Genomic DNA, 20,783 nt, shown 5'->3' on the forward strand with positions numbered 1-20,783 from the left:
TGGCGCTCAGGTTAATTGGATTGGGAGGAGGAGGAGGCTTCTGTCAGGACAGGCCTCTTAGGTCACCTCTCTGATGGGATTAGAAGCACCACAGCAGTCCCCTGCGGAAAGGTGAGGGCGGGTGATCCGATGAGCCCCATGAGATCTGCGCCCACCACACCACATGCCAGGCCCAGCTCTGTCCCGGGAGGAACTCTCCCCACTCCAAAGAGAAGATGCGTTAGCAACCTTAACAAAATCACAATCCTACAATTTAGGATAGGGCATGTGTTGAAATAAGTAGTGCGGTCAGCTCCAGCCAACAGCTGTGGACACTGTGACTCCGGTGGGGAACCCAGACGTCCAGGACCCCATGTTCCGATATTCTCTATAGGCCTCTTGAAAGGTCAAACAAGACAAGGGGTTTCTAAGGCTTAAAGCCAGCTGCAAGGACTAAATTGGGCCAGGGTTACAGTCCTGTGGGGTGGGGGAGGGAACGAACACACACACACACACACACACACACACACAAAGCCTTTATGTTGTTTCCATGGTTTAAAATGAAAGAAACAATGGAAGCTGATTGGAGTCCATCTGGCTCAGAATTTCCCACTCTGACTGGCAGCAGCGGCTCTCCAGGGTTTCAGATAGGGAATCTCTCCAAGCCCTACCTGGAGATGCTGTTGGGGATTGAACCTGGGTAAAGGTAAAGGGACCCCTGACCACTAGGTCCAGTCGCGGACGACTCTGGGGTTGTGGCGCTCATCTCGCTTTACTGGCCGAGGGAGCCGGCGTACAGCTTCCGGGTCATGTGGCCAGCAGGACTAAGCCGCTTCTGGCGAACCAGAGCAGCGCATGGAAACGCCGTTTACCTTCCCGCCGGAGCGGTACCTATTTATCTACTTGCACTTTGACGTGCTTTTGAACTGCTAGGTGGGCAGGAGCAGGGACCGAGCAACGGGAGCTCACCCCGTCACGGGGATTCAAACCGCTGACCTTCTGATCGGCAAGCCCTAGGCTCTGTGGTTTAACCCACAGTGTCATGGGACCTGCATGCAAAGCAGATGCTCTGTCACTGAGCTGCAGCCAAATCCCTTAAGAATAAAGCAAGATTCTAGCCCTCATCGTTCAGAATGAAGGGCTGGAATAGAGAAGAACATGGGAAGCTAGGTCTGTCTAGCTCAGTCTTGTCTTCACGGACTGGCAGCAGTGGCTTTCCAGAGATTCAGGCAGAGAGTCTCTCCCAGCCCTACCTGGGAAGTGCCACTGGGGATTGAACCCGGGACCTTCTTCACACAAGGCAGGTGCTCTGTCACAGATCTTACAGCCCTCCCCATACCACCGCAAGGCTACCATGAGGCCCGCTTATTGGGGTGGTGTGTGGCGGGGGCAGGGAGCCCCGTTGCGAGAAGATGAAGTGTGGATGAAACCCCCCATCTCTTCTGCCAAGTCATCCATGCTTGGCTCTCACACACACACACGGCTGTTAGGGGGCGGCTGAGCCCCGTGGATTCTGCACCAGACCCAGATCTCCTTCACCTTCTCTCCTTTTATTTTTTTTCTTATTTTTATTTTTAAATAGATATTTATTAAAGTTTTTAACAAAATACAACAGAAAGGTAAAAAACACAAAACAGAAAAATACACAAAACACAAAAAGTAAGTAAAAGTAAAAATAAAAAAGAAGAAAAACAACCATTATTCTTTTGCTATTTAAAATTCTTATCCTTATTTTCCTGACCTCCTCACACCTTCCCTTTTTTGTATTCCCATTTACAAAATCAGATCAGCAAATCCTTACCCTCTTTTATTTATCTTAACTCAATATCTTAACGTATCAAAATTCTATGTTTTCACCCATTATCAATTCACTTATTTGCATACTCTTTTTAACTTTGTTGCTAATACCACTTGTTTTCAATCCAACATCATTTTAACATTCATTAATTTTGTAATACTTCTGCAAATAGTCTTTAAATTTCTTCCAGTCTTCTTCCACCAACTCTTCTCCCAGATCTCAAATTCTGCCAGTCATTTCCGCTAATTCCATATATTCTATCACCTTCATCCACCTTCTCTCCTTTTAAAGAACCTTTGCTTACAGGGCAGCTGAGCCCCCAACAAAAGCCCCTCCCAGCTCCTTAATTTGCAGAGAGGGGGCAATACACAGAGTCCTGGGACCAGAGAATCTTATTTCTTCTCATTTCCTTCAAATGTGTGTGATTGCCTGGCAGAATCCAAGACCAGGGAGAAGAGTTGGTGGAAGAAGATTGGAAAAAATTTAAAGTTTATCTACAGAAACATTGTAAAATTAAGGAATGTTAGAAGGATGTTGGAATGAAGTAATGTGGTTTTAGCAGAATTGTTATAAAGGATTAAGTAAAAATGGATTGGTAATTAGTGAAAGAGGAGAATGTAAAATTATAGTATATCAAGATAAATTTTTAGGATAAAAACAAAGATGGAAAGGATTTGCTGAAATATCTAATTGAACTAGAATACAAAAAAGGGAGGTGTGAGGAGGTCAAGGAAATAAGCAAAGGAAAGAAAGTTATGTAAAGGTTGGATTTGTGTTTTTTGTTGTTGTTTTTTTGTTTTTGTGCTTTGTTTGTTTAACTTTTTCTACTTTTCTTTCTGTAACCTTCAAAACTTTAATAAAATCTATTATAAAAAAACAAAATGTGTGTGATTGCATACATACAAATGAATTAGCAAATGCAAGTAATTTGTGCCATGGACCTGAGCTTAGAGTCTTTGAAATACACGGCAGCACTTCCTACCCTCATCCTGCCCCAAACCTCTTGGATTCTGGTATATCCTCTTCCAACCTCCTGCAAGAAATTCTGCCCCACACCCAAGTGCCTCAGCTCCTGTTGGCCTCTCCCACCGCCCCCTGCACCCAGAAGAGTTTGACTAACAAAAGGATCTTGAATTCCCCACTGAAGGTTTATTGGTTGCCATTATCATTACTGGAATTAATTTATTAATTGTCTTCTAACCCACCATCTCAAAGCGATTTACATATAAGATAATTAAAACCGTTCATGGTAAAGATTTATCCAGCTGTGAGAGGCCGTTTTAGGGCTTTAAGCCACAACTAAAGGCATTGTCGTGTCTGTAGGAAGTACAAAATTGGTATATTTTAGAGCAAGGGACAGGTTCTCGAAAAGTTCTACTCTACCCCACTGCTCCCTAGGTCTGCTTGCGATCAGTCACAAAATGGTGGCGCAAGGGGCAGAGTCAACCACAAAATGGCGACATCTGGAAAATAGGTACAATATAGGCTGGTAAACACTGATAGCATTTTCTGCGGCTGTCTAATCCCTCTGCGGAAATGGCTTAACTCTTTGGTGCAGCAGTTTCCTTGTGGCAGGGAGTTCCACAGTCCAGCTAAGTAGAGACTTCAGCTCTGGAGGCATCAGGGAAACAGCTTCCACATTTTAGACACAATTTCCTGATCCTGAGTCTTTCAGACTGGGCATGCCCTCCCATTTAATCTGCATCCCATTTGATCCCACCAAAGGTTGGGGAAGCTGTGGGCACATTACATTAGACACAATCCATATCTCTCCCATACCTATCCTGTCATTTCTCAGGAAATACTGCATTTTGACACATTCCCCTCCAAACCATTTTCAATCTGAATTGGGAAAAGGACCTAGCTGCATTTTAAGAGAGTAACCCGTGCACAGTCGTAGACTGGAGGAATGGGACCCTGTGGCCTTCTAGACATTGCTGGTCTCCCAGTAACCCCAGAAGTCAGCATGGTCAATGGCCAGGGATAATGGGGGCTAACAGTCCAACAACACGTGGGGAATCACAGATTTGGCTTGAAAGGATCAATTTCAAGAGGAAGCTGGAAAGCTAAGAGTTTTGGAGTGACGCAATCAGGAAAAAATGCCGTCGCCATTTTGTGAGGCATTGTGGAAGCTCTTGGGTCTGGGAGGAGTAAGAGAGAAATAGAGTTGTTTACATATCGTGAATCAACTTCTCGGTGGGACTTAAGAGCGACAAATGCCAAAATTCACGATGGAAAGAGTGACGTTATCTACAAAGGAGATATATGGAAACCATCTGGACTTAGTGGAGGAACGGGAAATCCACACAGGAATATAACACTTGCTATCGGCTTAAGGAGACTAACAGAAGAGATCGTAAAGGAAAAAGAGAAATTATACGAACAAGATATGATGTGGCAACACCAAGATAAGACTGGATAGAATTATGAACTTTGTTTGGACTGATTGGGACTGATTTGGACATTAACGCAGTAATAAGAAGATGATCTAAATCCCCCTTTGGATCTTGAAGTATGGGTTCCCCCAACAAAATTTTAAAATTTGGCTTTGTAATTTGGAATTTATATGATGTGATTTAATTTGATGTGATTGGCCAGTTAATAAAAATTATTTTTTTTAAAAAAATGAAAGGATCAATATCTATTGGGTCCTATTTGGTTTTACACTTTCCCTCCCTGCCAGCTAAGACCAGTGCTTATCAGCCATCGCTGCAATTAACTTGCACCATACTCCCATCCCGGGGAAAAGTGCCTGTTTCTTTCCTGCTCATTTTACTGCCGTAAGAACATAACAGCATTAGAAGAGTCCTGCTTGATCAGGCCAATGGCCCGCCTAGTCCAGCATCCTTTTCTCACAGTGGCCAGCCTGCAAGAAACTTTCAAGCGGGATCCAAGCACGAGAGCCCTCTCCAGCTCCTGCAGTTTCCAGCAACTGGCCTTCAGAAGCACTGTTACCTCCAACTGCGGAGGCAAAGCAGAACCGCCATGGCTAGTAGCCATCAACAGCGCTCTCTTCCACGAATTTGGGGATACGGTATAGGGGATTCACTCCATTCCTTTGATCATTGTGGTTGCCCTTTTCTGGCCTTTTCTTCCTCTTATAGCAGCTTCCTTTTCTTATACCCTTCTTCTCTATTCCCAGTTTGGTATTACAGTAAGCCCACAACTTATGAGGTTGTTATGTTCCAGGGATCACACTTAAAGCCAAAATTGTGTACAGTCAAAACCCATTGAGTTCAATGGAGGGAGGGGGGTCACCAAAGTCATTTTTTCCAGAACCCCCAACCCCTTTCTGCCTCTTTTTATTTTTAAATTTGCCACATGCATAAAGTCGAAGGTGCACAAGTTAAATGCACGTAAATTGTGGGCTGGCTCACTGTATTACTTTTTTAAAAAAATATTTACACTGTTATCTCTCTTCATCGTCCATCTTTGCCTGCTACAGATCCACTCTCACCTCATGCTCTAACTGTCCTCTCCCATGCACCTATGCGTTGTGCATGTGAGGAGCTGCTGCTGCTGCTGCTGCTGCTGCTGCTAGTGTCCCTCCAGTCAAAAGACTACTGCATGACCATGGGGCAGACCGCAGTGCAGAGGCTCAATGGTGGTGGCCTTTGACGCACAGTCTGAGAAATGTTGATTTTTGTGGATCTGCAAGGAGCAAGTTCTGTATATATGCTACATCAAGCAAAAATAAATAAATCTGGGTGTTATATAACCGGGGGGGGGGGCGTTTAAAATTTCCATACTTACTCCTACACCAACCTAAATTGGTCACAAGAACGTCAGAATATGTATATAACATCTCTCTGTTCAGATATCTGTATTGGTTGCGCCCATTTGCTATGGGACCAAATTCAAGGTGTTACTACTAGTATATAAAGCCTTTAACAGCTTGGGACCAGTATATTTGCAGGATCGCCAAACCCCATATATGCCCACTTGACTGATTTGATCAGTGGAACTGGCACTGCTACACATAACACCTGCTAGGCACTTTTAGGAAATCTGTCTTTTAGCGTGGCAGCACCCACATTTTGGAACTAGTACCTGGCTATTGGGATCAGGCAGGTGCCTTCGCTGTACTCTCTTCAGCACCAGCTTAAAACATTTTAGTTTAGGCAAGCCTACCCAGAGCCGGGCACCGAAAAGTTACACCTGTTTTATCTCCTGTTGATTTTAACTCATCTTTCCAATGCTTTGATATGCTTGCTTTTAACTGCTTTTTTGCTGAGATTTTAAATGTTTGATTTCACATTTTTGCAAGCTGCTTAGAGGGTTGGTTGTTTTTCCTACAACCAAAAGGTATATAAATTTGGTTAAGTAAATAAAATAATAATTGAGCCCTGCTGGATCAGATCTACTGGAGAGTGAAGGTAACCCGAGAGGTACAATGTTCCTGAAGACAGAGGATCCACCCAGCTACCTAACCATCTACCACGTCCAAAATAAGGTAACATTTCCTGTGCTATTAAAAAATATATGCACACACACATTTTAGAATAAAAGAAAGAAGGGGCGGAGGAGAGGGAAATACAAACTGACAAAGATCAGGAATTCAACCCTAGAAAGATGGGGGAGAGGGGATTCTGCAAGGCCTAGAGCAGCCATTTGATTAGATCTGTCAAGGGGTCCCTATTCACCCTTTGTCAAAAATTATTATTCCAATAATTCACAGGAAGGGGCCAGTTGTTAGAAAAATGGCCCTCTCCCAGCCTGTCTCCCCTCATTCCTCGTAAGGAAGGTAATTCATTGAATTGCATGCCAGTCCAGGCCCTAAATCAGCCAATGCACCAAAGCCCATACACAAACACCAGTTAAGAAGGAGGTCTTGATTAACAAGGATGCTCTCCTACACTAATTCACTTCTTCAGGAGTCTAATTCCTCCACCCATCTGTCCCTTAAGCGTAACTTTCCCATAACATTCCCCAGTACCACGTCTCTCTCCTCAAATGTGTTTCCTGGCCTTTGCACAGCTATTCCCCCACCTCTCTCCCTCTCTCTCCCAGAAATGGTGCTGTACGTAAGCATTCTATGACCTCCCCTTCCCCCTTGAGCAGTTATGGGAGCATTCTAGGGAGCACAAGACTATGGCGAATGGGGAAGGGGTCAAGTGGCAGGCTGAGTCTTTTATATCCTTACAGCATTTGATGTTGGGGGGAGCAAGCTCACTCACAACAGAGACAGGACCGCTTGTAAATTTTGGACAGTGTCAACCACACAGATGACACTATATAAATAATACACAGCAGGAGGGATGACAACGGTTTTTAAAACTGGTTTAAGGTAAAGGTAAAGGTACCCCTGCCCGTACGGGCCAGTCTTGACAGACTCTGGGGTTGTGCGCCCATCTCACTTAAGAGGCCAGGGGCCAGCGCTGTCCGGAGACACTTCCGGGTCACGTGGCCAGCGTGACATCGCTGCTCTGGCGAGCCAGAGCCGCACACGGAAACGCCGTTTACCTTCCCGCTGGTAAGCGGTCCCTATTTATCTACTTGCACCCGGAGGTGCTTTCGAACTGCTAGGTTGGCAGGCGCTGGGACCGAGCAGCGGGAGCGCACCCCGCCGCAGGGATTCGAACCGCCGACCTTTCGATCGGCAAGTCCTAGGCGCTGAGGCTTTAACCCACAGCGCCACCTGCGTCCCTTAAAACTGGTTAACTCGCCAGTATTTCAGCAGCAAATTAAATTTAAATATATTTGCATACCGCCCATCCTCAGTGGAAAAATCCTTGCCGAGGTTTTCAAGAGAGATGCCATTATGTAACTGTAGATGTAACTTACAATTTCTGCCAACTCTGCACAAGCCATCTCAGCATCTTCTAATCCTGACTATGCCAACCTGGCGCCTTCCAGATGTTGTTGGGCTACAACTACTATCAGCCCCTGGGGCTGAGGGGGAATTTCAGTCCATAACATGTTGGGGGGGGGCACCAGGCTGGGAATAGCTGTTGTACTGCAACACAGTGAAGACTGAGTGAAACATCAACATGGCCCTGACAGTGACACAACCTTCAACAGCCCAAATCCTGGAGTTTTTGCTCTTTGCTAAACCCATTGCTCTTTGCTAAACTCAAGCTACCAGCATGAGTCTGACCAAACTGCAGTGGAAGACAGGAGTGCCTGGCGTGCTCTGGTCCAGGGGGTCACGAAGAGGCGGACACGACTGAACGACTCAACAACAACAACAACAAACCCATTGATTAAGTGGGGTGGGGAATGTCACCCAGTTAATCAGCTGGTGATTAGTCACACCAGACTGAAGTCTGCAGTCCTCAGAAAGGACAATTTGCTGTATGGTTGCAACTCGCTGGCACATTTCCCCTAACTTAGCCTGCGCTGTTCCACATCAGAAACAGGAGTTTGGGTAGGAGAGGTGAAAATTATCCAAAGCCAACATGCTCTCCTTTCAAGCATGGCAACACTCACCAACCTTCTGCCCCTGTCCCATTCCATCCCTACCCACCCCTTTGGTAAAATGGCACACTGTGCCACACACCCCACGCTATCTTGAAAAGGTTCCACAGGGGATGGGGGTAATACATGTCTTCTTTTAGGTTCTTCAATGACATGGGCAATGTGGATGTTTTAATACTGTCCTACCATACAGGGCTGTTGTGAAGAACAACCAGAGACCACTACAAAGAGTAAAAGCAGCAGCAAGTAAGCAACAACCCAAGAAAACCCACACCACCCTTCAGCAGCTTTCTAAAATGTTTCTTAAAAGCTTTGGAGAGAAAAAAATCCCGGTGCCAAAGGATGATAACAAACCGGCAATTTTCCCTGAGGAAAGCATTCTGCAACTAGGGCCCCACCCTCTGAAAATCTTAACAAACAGGGAGGTACATCTAGAGACCGGCATCCCTTCAAGTATGCATAATACTCCTATTTATTACAACAATTGATCAAAAACCACCACTTCACTCTGCACAGCGCTGACAAATTAATTTCAGGATAATTGGCCTTTCTGGATTTGAACCCACCAACACTTAAGATGAATCAGGTTCTGCAGGCCGCACACCATCAGGCTTTGAAATAGGGCGGATCTGAGGTGTGTGGTGGGGGGTGAGGCCTTCCTCCAATTCTTCATCCCTCTCCTGTTCACCAAAATCACATGTGCTGCTGATGCACAGATTTGTTTTGCCGGTCACCCTCCACTATGAGGGGTTACTCCCTCACAACAATGTCCCACAAAAAAACTTTTTGTCCAAAAGACAACTCCATATCCGTAACCCACACCCCACCCCGCCACCCATCGCAGCCCACAATGATAAATACCTCTCAGTAGGGTAGAGCGGAGGCTACGTGTGATGTGAGGTTCTGATGTCTCTGTGTGAGGGTCAGCATCCAATATGGTGGATACAGAACGGAAGAAGCCATGCACCACAGCAGACAAAGACACAGTAGGCACACAGACTAGTGCTTAGCCTGAGCCCAAATAACATGCCACAAACCACAGAATTTAAATGTTGGTGTTATATCCTGGAGACAGGGTGGTACACATTCAGCAGTGTGAAGCTCACTGGGTGACACCTCAGGCCAGTCACTTATTTTGCTTATAGGGGCCTGAAATTTAGACGGGTTCCAAAATTTGGCTATTGCTGAATTTGAAATAGCAATCTTCTTTTCTGGGAAGGGTTGGTTGGTGCGGGTGTGAGTGTGTTTGTATTCTAGGGAGCAGCTGAGACACTGTCAAATGCCAATGGTGCTGAACGACAGGATCCTCGTGCAAATGCTTCAACACAGTGGAAGGAATGCCCATGAACTTGGCTGCTGGATCAGGCCAAAGGTGGCCCATCCCGGTCTCACAGTGGCCAACCAGATGCCCATTATGGGAATCCCACAAGCAGCTCCTGAGCGCAACAGCAGCGCTCTCCTCACCTGAGATTCCCAGCAAGACCTGCTTAAATGAGTCTCGCACCAGTGCTCGTTTGAAGGAAGCAAAAAATAAAGAAACAAAGGTTTCCATTTCAGGGGAAGAGCTCCAGTCGAGGGAGCATGATCCTTTCAGGTCTAGCAAAGACACAAACCATAAGCTAATACGCCACAAACTCTCACAGTGATAAACAGACACACTAAAAAAAGCACCCTTGAATGTAGCACACATGTGTAACTGTAGTATGCCCAAAAATATACAAAGATCCCCGAGTTACACCCTGTACGCTAAGATGTCACACCCACCAGCACTTGTGAAAGACCACAAGTGCTTCAATGAACGTAGGCAGATGTCTCCAGTGCCGCTGATGTTATGATAACAATATTCCTCCTGCCCAGTGAGCAAAGCACGCTTTCAAAAGCATTTTATATGCTCCGGCACACTCTGCTGTTCCAGAGATGCTTTATATTGTTAAGGAAGACCCGTAAAAATGTGTCTATGTTTTAAAAAGTGATGTGTGGTGATGCACAGGGAAAGAAGCATTTGTGTCTCTTTCAGTCCTTCCCAACCCAGTGCCCTCCAGACTACAACTCCCATGTGCTGTCTGGGGCTGATGGGAGTTGTAGTCCAAAACAACTGAAAGGTGCCAGGTTGGCACAGGTGATTCTGTTTGTAAGGCACTGGCACTCCCCCCTCCAGAAGCATACAGTTGGTGGCAAACACTCATTAGCTACCACATATTATAGGAAGACACACACTCCTTCCAAGAGCCCCCTCCCTACAGAGCAGCACACAGACACATTCACAGTCATGACAAGCCTGCGCTGAGTCACTGTGCTTTGAAAAAACAAAAGGGTTGTACAGTTGCACTTGCCGTGAAATACACACACACACACACACACACACACACACACACACGTGCATGGAGAGCTTTACATGGACAAATAACAACCCCACACACAGAGAAGCAAAAACAGCGCCACACACTCCCTCACTCGCACACCTATCAAAACGCCAAAGTCTAAACCTTACCACCACCAAAAAAATCACACATACGGCCTACTACAGAGACAGCAGCAGCCAAACGCCACCTGACACACGAAACACACACATGCTGCCACGTGGACGGTGGTGTCCAGGAGCTCCAGCGCAGGCCACAGGTGGGTGCGGGTATGGCGGAGTGCGGGTGTGGCAGGGGTGGGCTGGGCCGGGTGTGGCAGGATGGTGTCCCCTCTCCTGGCCGGGGCACCCGCGCCCCCCCTTCCTACCTTCATGGGGGAGATGTGCGAGTGAGACACATAGCCGTGGACGCTCTCGATCTGGGACAGGTTCTTCTCCGCCACGTGGACCAGCTCAGGGGCCTTTACCTGGTTGGGGAGGTGGGCGGGGCTGTGCTCCAACGGGGGGCTGTCTTCATCTTGGTAACGATATTTCTGAAAGGGAAGAGGCAGAGCGTCAGTGCCACGGCACGCCATGGAAGCAGAACACTGCTGGGTCGGCATAACAGTGCCATGTCAGGATGCGCACCCAAGCCTCGTCACCTGAAACCGGGGCGGGGAGCAGCAGAGACCACTCTGCTTGCTTGGCCCTGCGCCTCCCCTCCCAGAAGCCTTTGCAAAAGGAATCAGCTGCTGGCAGGCTTTCACCCCCTTTCTTTTGTCCTGTATGGCAGGCTGAGATACAACAGGTACTGAACCCCTTGAGATGTGGGGATAGGAAAACTTTTACCTGTGCCCCTAACAGCTTCATGGCAGGGTAAAATCCACGACAGATTACAGCATCCCTTGGGGAGACTTTTACCTGTACCCCTAAAGAGCTGCACACGGGCCTTGAGAATAATAGAATTGTAGGGACCACAAGGGTCATCTAGTTCGGTCCCCTGCAATGCAGGACTGTTTTCACCCAACGTGGGGCTTGGACACACAACCCTGAGATTAGGAGTCTCATAATCTACAAAGGAGGGACGTGGCTGGTGCTGTGGGTTAAACCACAGAGCCTAGGGCTTGCCAATCGGAAGGTCGGCGGTTCGAATCCCTGCGACGGGGTGAGCTCCCGTTGCTCAGTCCCTGCTCCTGCCAACCTAGGAGTTCGAAAGCGCGTCAAAGTGCAAGTAGATAAATAGGGACCGCTCCAGTGGGAAGGTAAACGGCGTTTCCGTGCACTGCTCTGGTTCGCCAGAAGCGGCTTAGTCCTGCTGGCCACATGACCCGGAAGCTGGACGCCGGCTCCCTCGGCCAGTAAAGCGAGATGAGCGCTGCAACCCCAGAGTCGGTCACGACTGGACCTAACGGTCAGGGGTCCCTTTACCTTTACCTTTAATCTACAAGCCGAGCTTTCGTAGTGGAGCTTTTACCTGTTGAATCTCCATCTGCCATGCAGTTCAAGGCTTGGCAGAAGAGGTAAAAGACCTGCCCATCTGTTCTCCCTGTATTGTATTCCACCTTTACGGTCACCATTTCCTCTCCTGTACTAGCAGTGGCCAGTGCTTCAAGCAGCAGTATCTCCCAGCTGTATACGGAGATGCCATTGAGCAACTGAGCCTGAAACCTTCTACATGGCAAGCAGATGCTTAGCCACTGAGCGACAGCCCTTCCCCCACCTTCTCATGGGCTGTTTGCCATGCATCCCATCCCCAATAAAGGCTGGCTATGGTGCAATAAATCCAACTGCACAGAGCACAAACTGTGCAGACCCAGTGAAGTTCATGTTTCATTGATTCATCTATTGAGCAAGGAACCATGGGCCAGTCACTAACTCTCAGCCTAACCCACCTCACAAGGTGGTTGTGAGAATAAGCGGAGGGGGGGCGGATGGACCATGTTCACCCCCTTCAGCTCCTTGGAGGAATATTGGGATATGAACAGAATAAATCAGTACCATACAATAAAATGTTTGGGATTCCCAAGTCCCACCTGACCCCTTATTCTCCCCCTCAATCGGAGATGCTCTGAACGGACATCTGGTGATTCCCTATACCTCTGAAGCTTATTTGAGCTTTCAGTGTGGCAGACCTTGCTTGCCCTTTCAAACTCCCTGCCTGTAGAGGTTTGGCAGGAACAATACCTGCCTTCTTTCATAAGTCATCTGAAAACTGTGCTTTTTAAGACAGGCCTTAACAGTATGCTTTTTTTCCCTTTTTACCAAATGTATCTATTGGTGTTTTATTAGCTGTTTTCCCCCAGTTTTTACTGATGTTTTTAGTTCTGTTTTATATGTATACAATGATTTTTTTATTGTGCTCCATGTTGTAAGCTGCTTTGATGTATTTTATGAAAGTGCAGATCATAAACATTTAAATAAATAAATCGTCCCTGAATATAGGCTAAAGCTGGCCGGAGCTTCTGCGAACTGGGATTCCACCCACAGGTTGGGGGGGGGGGCTCCTATGGTGGCTCCCCACCTCCCCTATTGACTAAGGGTTGCATTTATTGTTTTTAAAAAACCACTTTCACACACAAAAAGCACCTCGATTTAAAATTCACCTCTCCCACCCCCCATAAGCACCACTTCATACACAAGAGCTCAGCACCTGAAACTGCAGGATACAAGAGTTCCTGTGCATATGTAAAGTTCCTTCCTCTCACTAGAAAGCAGCCATTCACATCAGGCCTGAGATTAGTCCATGCCTCAGCAGCCTTGCATGAGAGGTGTTAACACATGGGCAGAGAAACCATCCGGAGCCAAACCACCTGCCTCCTCCTTTTCCTTCCTTTCTGTGCTTTTCTACAGATAAACCACATTCAGGGGAGAGGATGGGGCGGGAATTCATCCAAATCGCTCCTCTCTCGTGCTCAGCTGATATTTCTCCAGCTCTGGAGTTGCTTTTGTGGTGTTTTGGTTCTACCACTAAGCCCTTTCAACTGCTAAACTGTCATGTTTTAACTTGTCTGGGTACCCGCTCAGGATGTGGCACCTGTGGGATAGATGCTAAAATCAACCAAGAGTATACATAAACACATAGCAGCACATTATGCGTATATAAACTATGGAACTCCCTCCCTCAGGAGGCAGTGATGGCCACCAACTCAGATGTCTTTAAAAGAGGACTGGATGGAGTCATGGAGGATATGGCTACAAGCCTCCATGGCAATGCAGTAGCTCAAGTGCTGAGGGCAGTATGCCTCTGAATATCAGTTGCCAGGAATTGCAAGCGGGGAACTTGGGACCTTCTGCATGCGAAGCATCTATCCACTGAGCTATGATCAGTGGGAAGAGCAATGATCTAGGTAATTATCTATCCTTGCCTTCTATCGAGAATGCTTTAACAATCAACCCCTCTTCCCAGGTAACTTTGTGAGGGGAACAGGGATCCCCTAACAACTCTAAACACACTTAACAAACTACAGCTCCCATGATTATTTGCGGCAAAGACGGGGTGAGCTCCCATTGCTTGGTGCCTGCTCCTGCCAACCTAGCAGTTCGAAAGCACATTGAAGTGCAAGTAGATAAATAGGTACCGCTCCGGCGGGAAGGTAAACGGCGTTTCCGTGCGCTGCTCTGGTTCGCCAGAAGTGGCTTAGTCATGTTGGCCACATGACCCGGAAGCTGTGCGCCGGCTCCCTCGGCCAATAAAGGGAGATGAGGCCGCAACCCCAGAGTCGGTCATGACTGGACCTAACGGTCAGGGGTCCCTTTACCCTTTACCTTAGCTTTTAAGTGGTGCATGCTTGTCATCCACCAAAAGTGAATTATGAGTAGCATAAATAATAATAAAATTGGTAAAGGTAAAGGTAAACGTACCCCTGCCCGTACAGGCCAGTCGTGTCCGACTCTGGGGTTGTGCGCCCATCTCACTTAAGAGGCTGGGGGCCAGCGCTGTCCGAAGACACTTCCGGGTCACGTGGCCAGCGTGACAAGCTGCATCTGGCGAGCCAGCACAGCACACGGAAACGCTGTTTACCTTCTCGCTAGTAAGCAGTCCCTATTTATCTACTTGCACCCGGGGGTGCTTTCGAACTGCTAGGTTGGCAGGCGCTGGGACCGAACGATGGGAGCGTACCCCGCCGCGGGGATTCGAACCGCCGACCTGACGATCGGCAAGTCCTAGGCGCTGAGGTTTTACCCACAGCGCCACCCGCGTCCTAATAAAATTGGTATCTTGCTGTAATTAAAAAACGAACAATTTTGTTGAGATCAAAAATCTTGGATGGCTTTAAAATAGAAGGAGTTAAATTCTTGTTGGAGAGGGCTATGGGTGGTTACTAACAAGCATGTCTATCTGCTAGCACAATTGGAGGCAGCAGTGGTTCTGAATATTGGTTGCTGAGAGTCACGGGATGGGAGAGGGCTCTTCTGCTCGAATCCGGCTTGCTGGTTTCCCACAGGCATCTGATTGGTCACTGCGAGAAGAGTATGCTGGGCTAGATGGACCACTGGCCTGATCCAGCAGCCTCTTATGTTATTATGCTGCAGCTGGCAGGCATGAACATTGGAACCTGGATTGCAGCGCCCAAGAGAGAAGCAACATTGTGCACAAATGTAAACAGGCAATCTAAGCTTCAGGTCACCATTCTAGCACACACACACACACACACACACACACCTAGATGCAATGAACATTCATAGCAAGCCTCTCTCGATACGCACATGTACACATTTGCCTCTGCACTGCCTCCGCATCAGGCTTTCAGATTCCTTCAGATCCTAGGCAGTGAAGGAGAAATCAGTGTGGGCTGGGAGTGGGTGTTTAGGAACAGGCCCCTCCCCTTCTCATCCCAACAAGATGCCCCAAAGCAGAAGAAAATAATTAAGGCGGATGCCTCACCACTGCTCAATCCTCTGGAGCCACCAAAGCCTTTAAGAACACAGGACGGCTGGGAGTTTTAAAAATGCACATTTGCCAGGAATCACGGATGAATGGGGAAGCGGAGAGCTGTGGAGGAAGGATTTAATTGGAGGGGGGCAAGTTCCTGGGCCCTGGGGAGATGAATCTCCAGCAAGAGAGTGAGTGTCACCTACCGGGGATGATTCACACAAACATGCAACACCAACGTGACATTGAATTAACTGGGAATTGTCAGCTGACCTTGCAAGAAAAGTACGGTATTTGGATTGGGATAACACAAGAGAATGGAATTGTGGGATCTGACTGGCAATGGCTGCTTCACATGTGCAAAATATCAAGCAATGTATAGGAATGTGGTCAAGCGATATTAGATCTTACGACTTTCAGCTAATAATGATGATGATGATGATGATGATTCTTTTTAACAACTTCTATAGGAACATAGGATGCTGCCTCATATCAAATCAGATAATGGGATTCTTCTTGTTGACACTGACTGGCAGCAATGGCTATCCAAGATTTCAGGATCTCTCCCAGTCCTATCTAGAGAGGCAGTCACAGATCGGATGTGAGACTTTCTGCAACAAAGGCAGGTGCTCTACCACTGAGCTAGCACCCTTCCCCAGCAGAGAAGAAAAGTTATGCTTCTCTTCACCAGTGACATCACGGACACTGGCCAATGCGTGGCTTCACTGATTTGGTGTCCTGTACATACCACACTTCAGTACAAGGTAGTCTGGGAGAAGGAGCAGAATTCTATCCCCCCAACAGCAAGCATTGTAGCTTAAGTTCTTGGGGGACACCATTACTCTGCATCAGAAATTATTCTTGAAAAACCTGTGGTCCTCTAGATATTGCTGGACTCCAGCTCCCATCAGCCCCCAACAGCATGGTCAATACTCAGGAAATGTTGGGAGTTGCAGTCCAGCAACATCTGGAGGGCCACAAGCCCCGTCCTTGCTGTAGAGCAGGGGTGGGTAAGGTTTCTCAGCCCATGGGGTGACAGGATTGGTGGAGCCAGGAGCCAAAGTGGGTGAAGCAACTTTTTTTTTTATTTTTACCTTTGTACAGTAGGTTGGCTTCTACACACACTCACATGTGCATCTCTAGTCCCTATCCAGGCAAGAATGATCAGAGTTCAAGGATTTGTTGTTGTTGTTTAGTCATTTAGTCGTGTCCGACTCTTTGTGACCCCCTGGACCAGAGCACGCCAGGCACTCCTGTCTTCCACTGCCTCCCGCAGTTTGGTCAGACTCATGCTGGTAGCTTCGAGAACACTGTCCCACCATCTCATCCTCTGTCAGACATCCCCTTCTCCTTGTGCCCTCCATCTTTCCCAACATCAGGCTCTTTTCCAGGGAGTCTTCTCTTCTCATGAGGTGGCCAAAGTCTTGGAGCCTCAGCTTCAGGATCTGTCCTTCCAGTGAGCACTCAGGGCTGATTTCCTTCAGAATGGAGAGGTCTGATCTTCTTGCAGTCCATGGGACTCTCAAGAGTCTCCTCCAGCACCAGAATTCAAAAGCATCAATTCTGCGGCAATCAGCCTTCTTTATGGTCCAGCTTTCACTTCCATACATCACTACTGGGAGTTCAAGGATATATTCTAGGCAAATACATTCAAGAAGTGTCCCAAGCAATGCTGCTGAAATGTGCAGTCTGCGGAGCATTCGAAGGGCCAGATAGGGAAGCGAGGAGGGCCACATTCACCTCCTGGAACAGAGGTTCTCCCACTCCCGATTTAGAGGAAGCTGCCTTGATTCACTGTGACAACCGACTAAGGACTGAGGTTAATTACATAAAAACACCACACAGGAAATGGTGGAAGAGCTGTGTGAAACTCAGCCACTTGCACCATTCTTCAGCGTCTGGATGAATCTTTCTGTGGACTGGCCAGACAGAATTGGTCCAGGGTTATGTCCTGTATAGTACTTATCATGCACACACCGCTGGCCCCAGATAATTGTCAAACAGTAGCAGTAATGCATTGTATAAATGGAAGGGTTAAAAGAAAAAGAGATTATAGGGTTCTTCCTGCTCAACACTCTTCAAAGCCTCTTTTTTTCTCTTTCAAGTACTAGGAGTTTCACAGGAAGCAAAAATTCTTGCCTGTTAACAGGAATAGAACATCCTCACTGGAGTTGGGTCGTTATCGTGTTGATTAACAAAAAAAAAATCAACTGAGCAGAGGGGACTAATTAGCTCTGTTCCTGACATGCGGTGGGCATGTAGAGTACAGGAACAAAGCCTCTGTGAAACGAATCCCAAATGGAAAGGAAGATGAAGATGGAGAGAGAGAGTTGATTTCAGCAGCTTTTCAGATTCCAGCAGCGTAAACACAAATACGTATATACAGTACTGGATATGTTTTCCAGGATGTCAAAATGGTCTAGAGAAGCAGTGTGTAGAGGCTGGACAAGAACTACAGACCTTATTTTTAATGGTTAGTTGGCAAACCAACTCCACCCAGTTCCTCTGCCATCTTGCAATTTTCCAGGGCCTGATTGGTTCCCTCCCAGTCTGCTTTGCTAACTGGCTGGGTGCTGTCATAAAAACCCTACTGGTTTAAGAGGCAACTGTTCACTCTCAACTTGACGCTTAACACTTCACCTGAGTACAGGTGACATGGCTGTGAGGGCTGGGGCTCAAGGGAGATGTAGTATGAAACACTTTGAGGGTACCAGGTTGGGTGGAGAAAGGTGTGATTTACTTTTGCCGTAACTCTAAACCAGGCTTCCTCAACCTCGGCAGCTCTCCAGATGTTTTTTGGCCGACAACTCGCATGATCCCTAGCTAGCAGGACCAGTGGTCAGGGATGATGGGAACTGTAGTCTCCAAACATCTGGAGGGCCGAGGTTGAGGAAGCCTGTTCTAAACAGAACTCTGCTGTTCTGTTGGGTGGGTCCAGCCGGTCCAATCAGATGCCTCCAGGAAGCAGGTGTCTGAAGGCAACATTCCTCCCCAGGTTTGGAGCCACTGCAAATGGTACTCATGGGTAGAATGCCACTGAACATGGATATTCCATTTAGTCATATCACAGCTATAAGGATGAATATAGACTTCTCCTCCTCTTCAAACTTTGTCTAATCCCCCTTTGAAGCCATCTAAGCCAGCGGCTGCCTCCACACTTTGGAGGAAGCAAATTCCTTAAACAAATTATGCATCATGCAAAAAACACTTTCCTGTTGTCGGTCTTGAATCGTCTCCTATTCGATTTCACTGGACGGTGTCAGTGTTCTATTCTTGTAGGAGAGAATCAGGAAAAAAAGCTTTTTCTGTTTTTCTTTACCCAACACCTAAGTTTTACAGACCTATGGGAGGGAGGGATTGAATCCTAGCTCAGTGGTGGAGCATCTTCTTGGCACGCAAAACTCCAAGATCCAATCCTTGGCATTTAAGGTAGCAGGCACTAGGAAAAGCGTCTGTCTGGGTGAGACAATATAAGCTAGGTCAGATTTTGATGGTGCCCCACCCTGGGCTCCTTGGGAGGAAGGGCAGAGTATAAATTCAATAAATAAAATGAGTGATAAATAAATGTCAGGAATTCCACATTTCTCTTTCTTTCTTTTAAAATCATCTCCCCATAGGTGGGTCAGATATGTTGGATGGTCAAAGAGCTGGCATCCAGCACCGGGTGGTTAGTTTCTTGACGAACAGAGTAGACAGTCCACTCCCCGCTCCTGCCCTCCCATCACAAAAAAAAGCCTCTCATCATTTTGCTTGGAAACTGGTCAAAACCGACATACTCCTTGCAGGGGTTGGTGATGGGTTAAATTCAGTTAGGATTTTTCAACAGGACACTCCCGTTATACACACACACAACTTGACAGCCTGCTTGTGTCTTGATTTTGCATTAACAGAGCAACTTTGGAAAGGAACAGCTAACTTTTCCAGGTATTTGGGGTTGGTATCTCCATGAATTTTACAGGCTAATTTGAAACGGATATACTGTATTAGAAGGACAGCATATTTATTTGTTTATTTGTCTGTTTGTTTTAAAGGGAGGGATGAACTGCAAGATACACACACTTCTCCAACATGGCTATTTGTCTCACACAATGAACATGAACACAAGTAGTCCACTCTCACTCCACCTTCTCTGAAAAAGAACTTGGGGGAGCATCACAAAGTTTAACATGTATCAGAAAAAACCTCTCGCAGGTCATAGGAAGCTAATTTGTACTGAGTCAGACAAGCCTCACAGAGCTCACATTTCCCAGCACCCTATTATTATTATTATTATTATTATTATTATTATTATTATTATTATGATTTAGTTCTTAACAATACTACAATGATGTGTTCAAAAATAAACCGTCCTTTAGCAATTTAACATTACATTCAACATACATATATCCAAATATTATTTATTTTCACCCTCTTTTTCCCCTGCGGCTTCCCTCCACCCATGCTTGGCATTATTAGCTCTATTACGGTATCTTTTAGGTTGTGTTAAGCAGTATATTATTGCTATTGACCATGAAACCGTGTACCTTTACCTCTTAACTTTGTGGGTTTCAGTCTAAACATATCAGTAGATCACTTTTGGAACATCGTTTTACCATACTTTCATCTATGCTTACCCATTCTTTCTTTAAATTTTGATTAGATTGTAATCTGATTGCCGCCGTCATTTTAGCCAATTCAATAAATTCGCAAAATTTAATTTGCCATTCTGATACTGTTTTCCCCAGCACCCTTAACTAACAGCAGCTTCCAGGATTCTTTGGAGCCCCGTGCTTTAAATGTGTGTTAAATGTCCTTTAAATGTAGGGTGTTACTGTTCCCACTGACTGAAGTGCTCTAGGGTTTCAGACAGATCATCCCCAGTCCTACCCTGAGATGCTAGGCGCAGGGGTAGGCAACCTAAGGCCCGGGGGCCAAATCCGGCCCAATTGCCTTCTCAATCTGGCCTGCAGACGGTCCGGGAATCAGCATGTTTTTACATGAGCAGAATGCGTCCTTTTATTTAAAATGTATCTCTGGGTTATTTGTGGGGCCTGCCTGGTGCTTTTACATGAGTAGAATGTGTGCTTTTATTTAAAATGCATCTCTGGGTTATTTGTGGGGCATAGGAATTTGTTCATTTTTTTCTCTCCAAAATATAGTCCGGCCCCCCACAAGGTCTGAGGGACGGTGGACCGGCCCACGGCTGAAAACGTTTGCTGATCCCTGTGCTAGGGATTGAACCTGGGACCTTCTGCCTACCCCCTGAGCTACAGCACCACTTCGATTCAGCTCTTGAAACCTGAAGTCCATCCATTCAGAATCATTTCTATGGCAATTTACCACAGTCTGCATCTAACAGAGCCCTGAACCTACTAGATGAACTTATGTGACGTCATCAG

At 46.7% G+C, this 20,783-nt stretch overlaps 1 protein-coding gene across 14 annotated transcripts in view; it reads right to left on the bottom strand.

Annotated features, from left to right (window-relative positions):
- The window catches only part of DLG4 (discs large MAGUK scaffold protein 4), a 135,953-nt gene that overhangs the window by 43,926 nt on the left and 71,244 nt on the right, over window positions 1–20,783 (bottom strand). For 7 of the 14 annotated variants that reach the window (XM_083706653.1, XM_083706652.1, XM_083706644.1 and 4 more), the window contains one exon: window positions 11,021–11,086. The exons of 1 other annotated variant lie outside the window; for it this stretch is intronic. In XM_083706653.1, coding sequence (XP_083562779.1) covers window positions 11,021–11,086 — 66 coding nt within the window. Of the gene's footprint in view, window positions 1–10,921; window positions 11,087–20,783 lie in introns of all 14 variants that reach the window. 6 more of the 14 variants (XM_083706650.1, XM_083706641.1, XM_083706655.1 and 3 more) reach the window with 1 other exon arrangement.

The sequence above is a fragment of the Podarcis gaigeae genome, assembly GCF_964106915.1.
Source record: "Podarcis gaigeae genome assembly, chromosome: 13".
Classification (NCBI taxonomy): Eukaryota; Metazoa; Chordata; class Lepidosauria; order Squamata; family Lacertidae; genus Podarcis; species Podarcis gaigeae.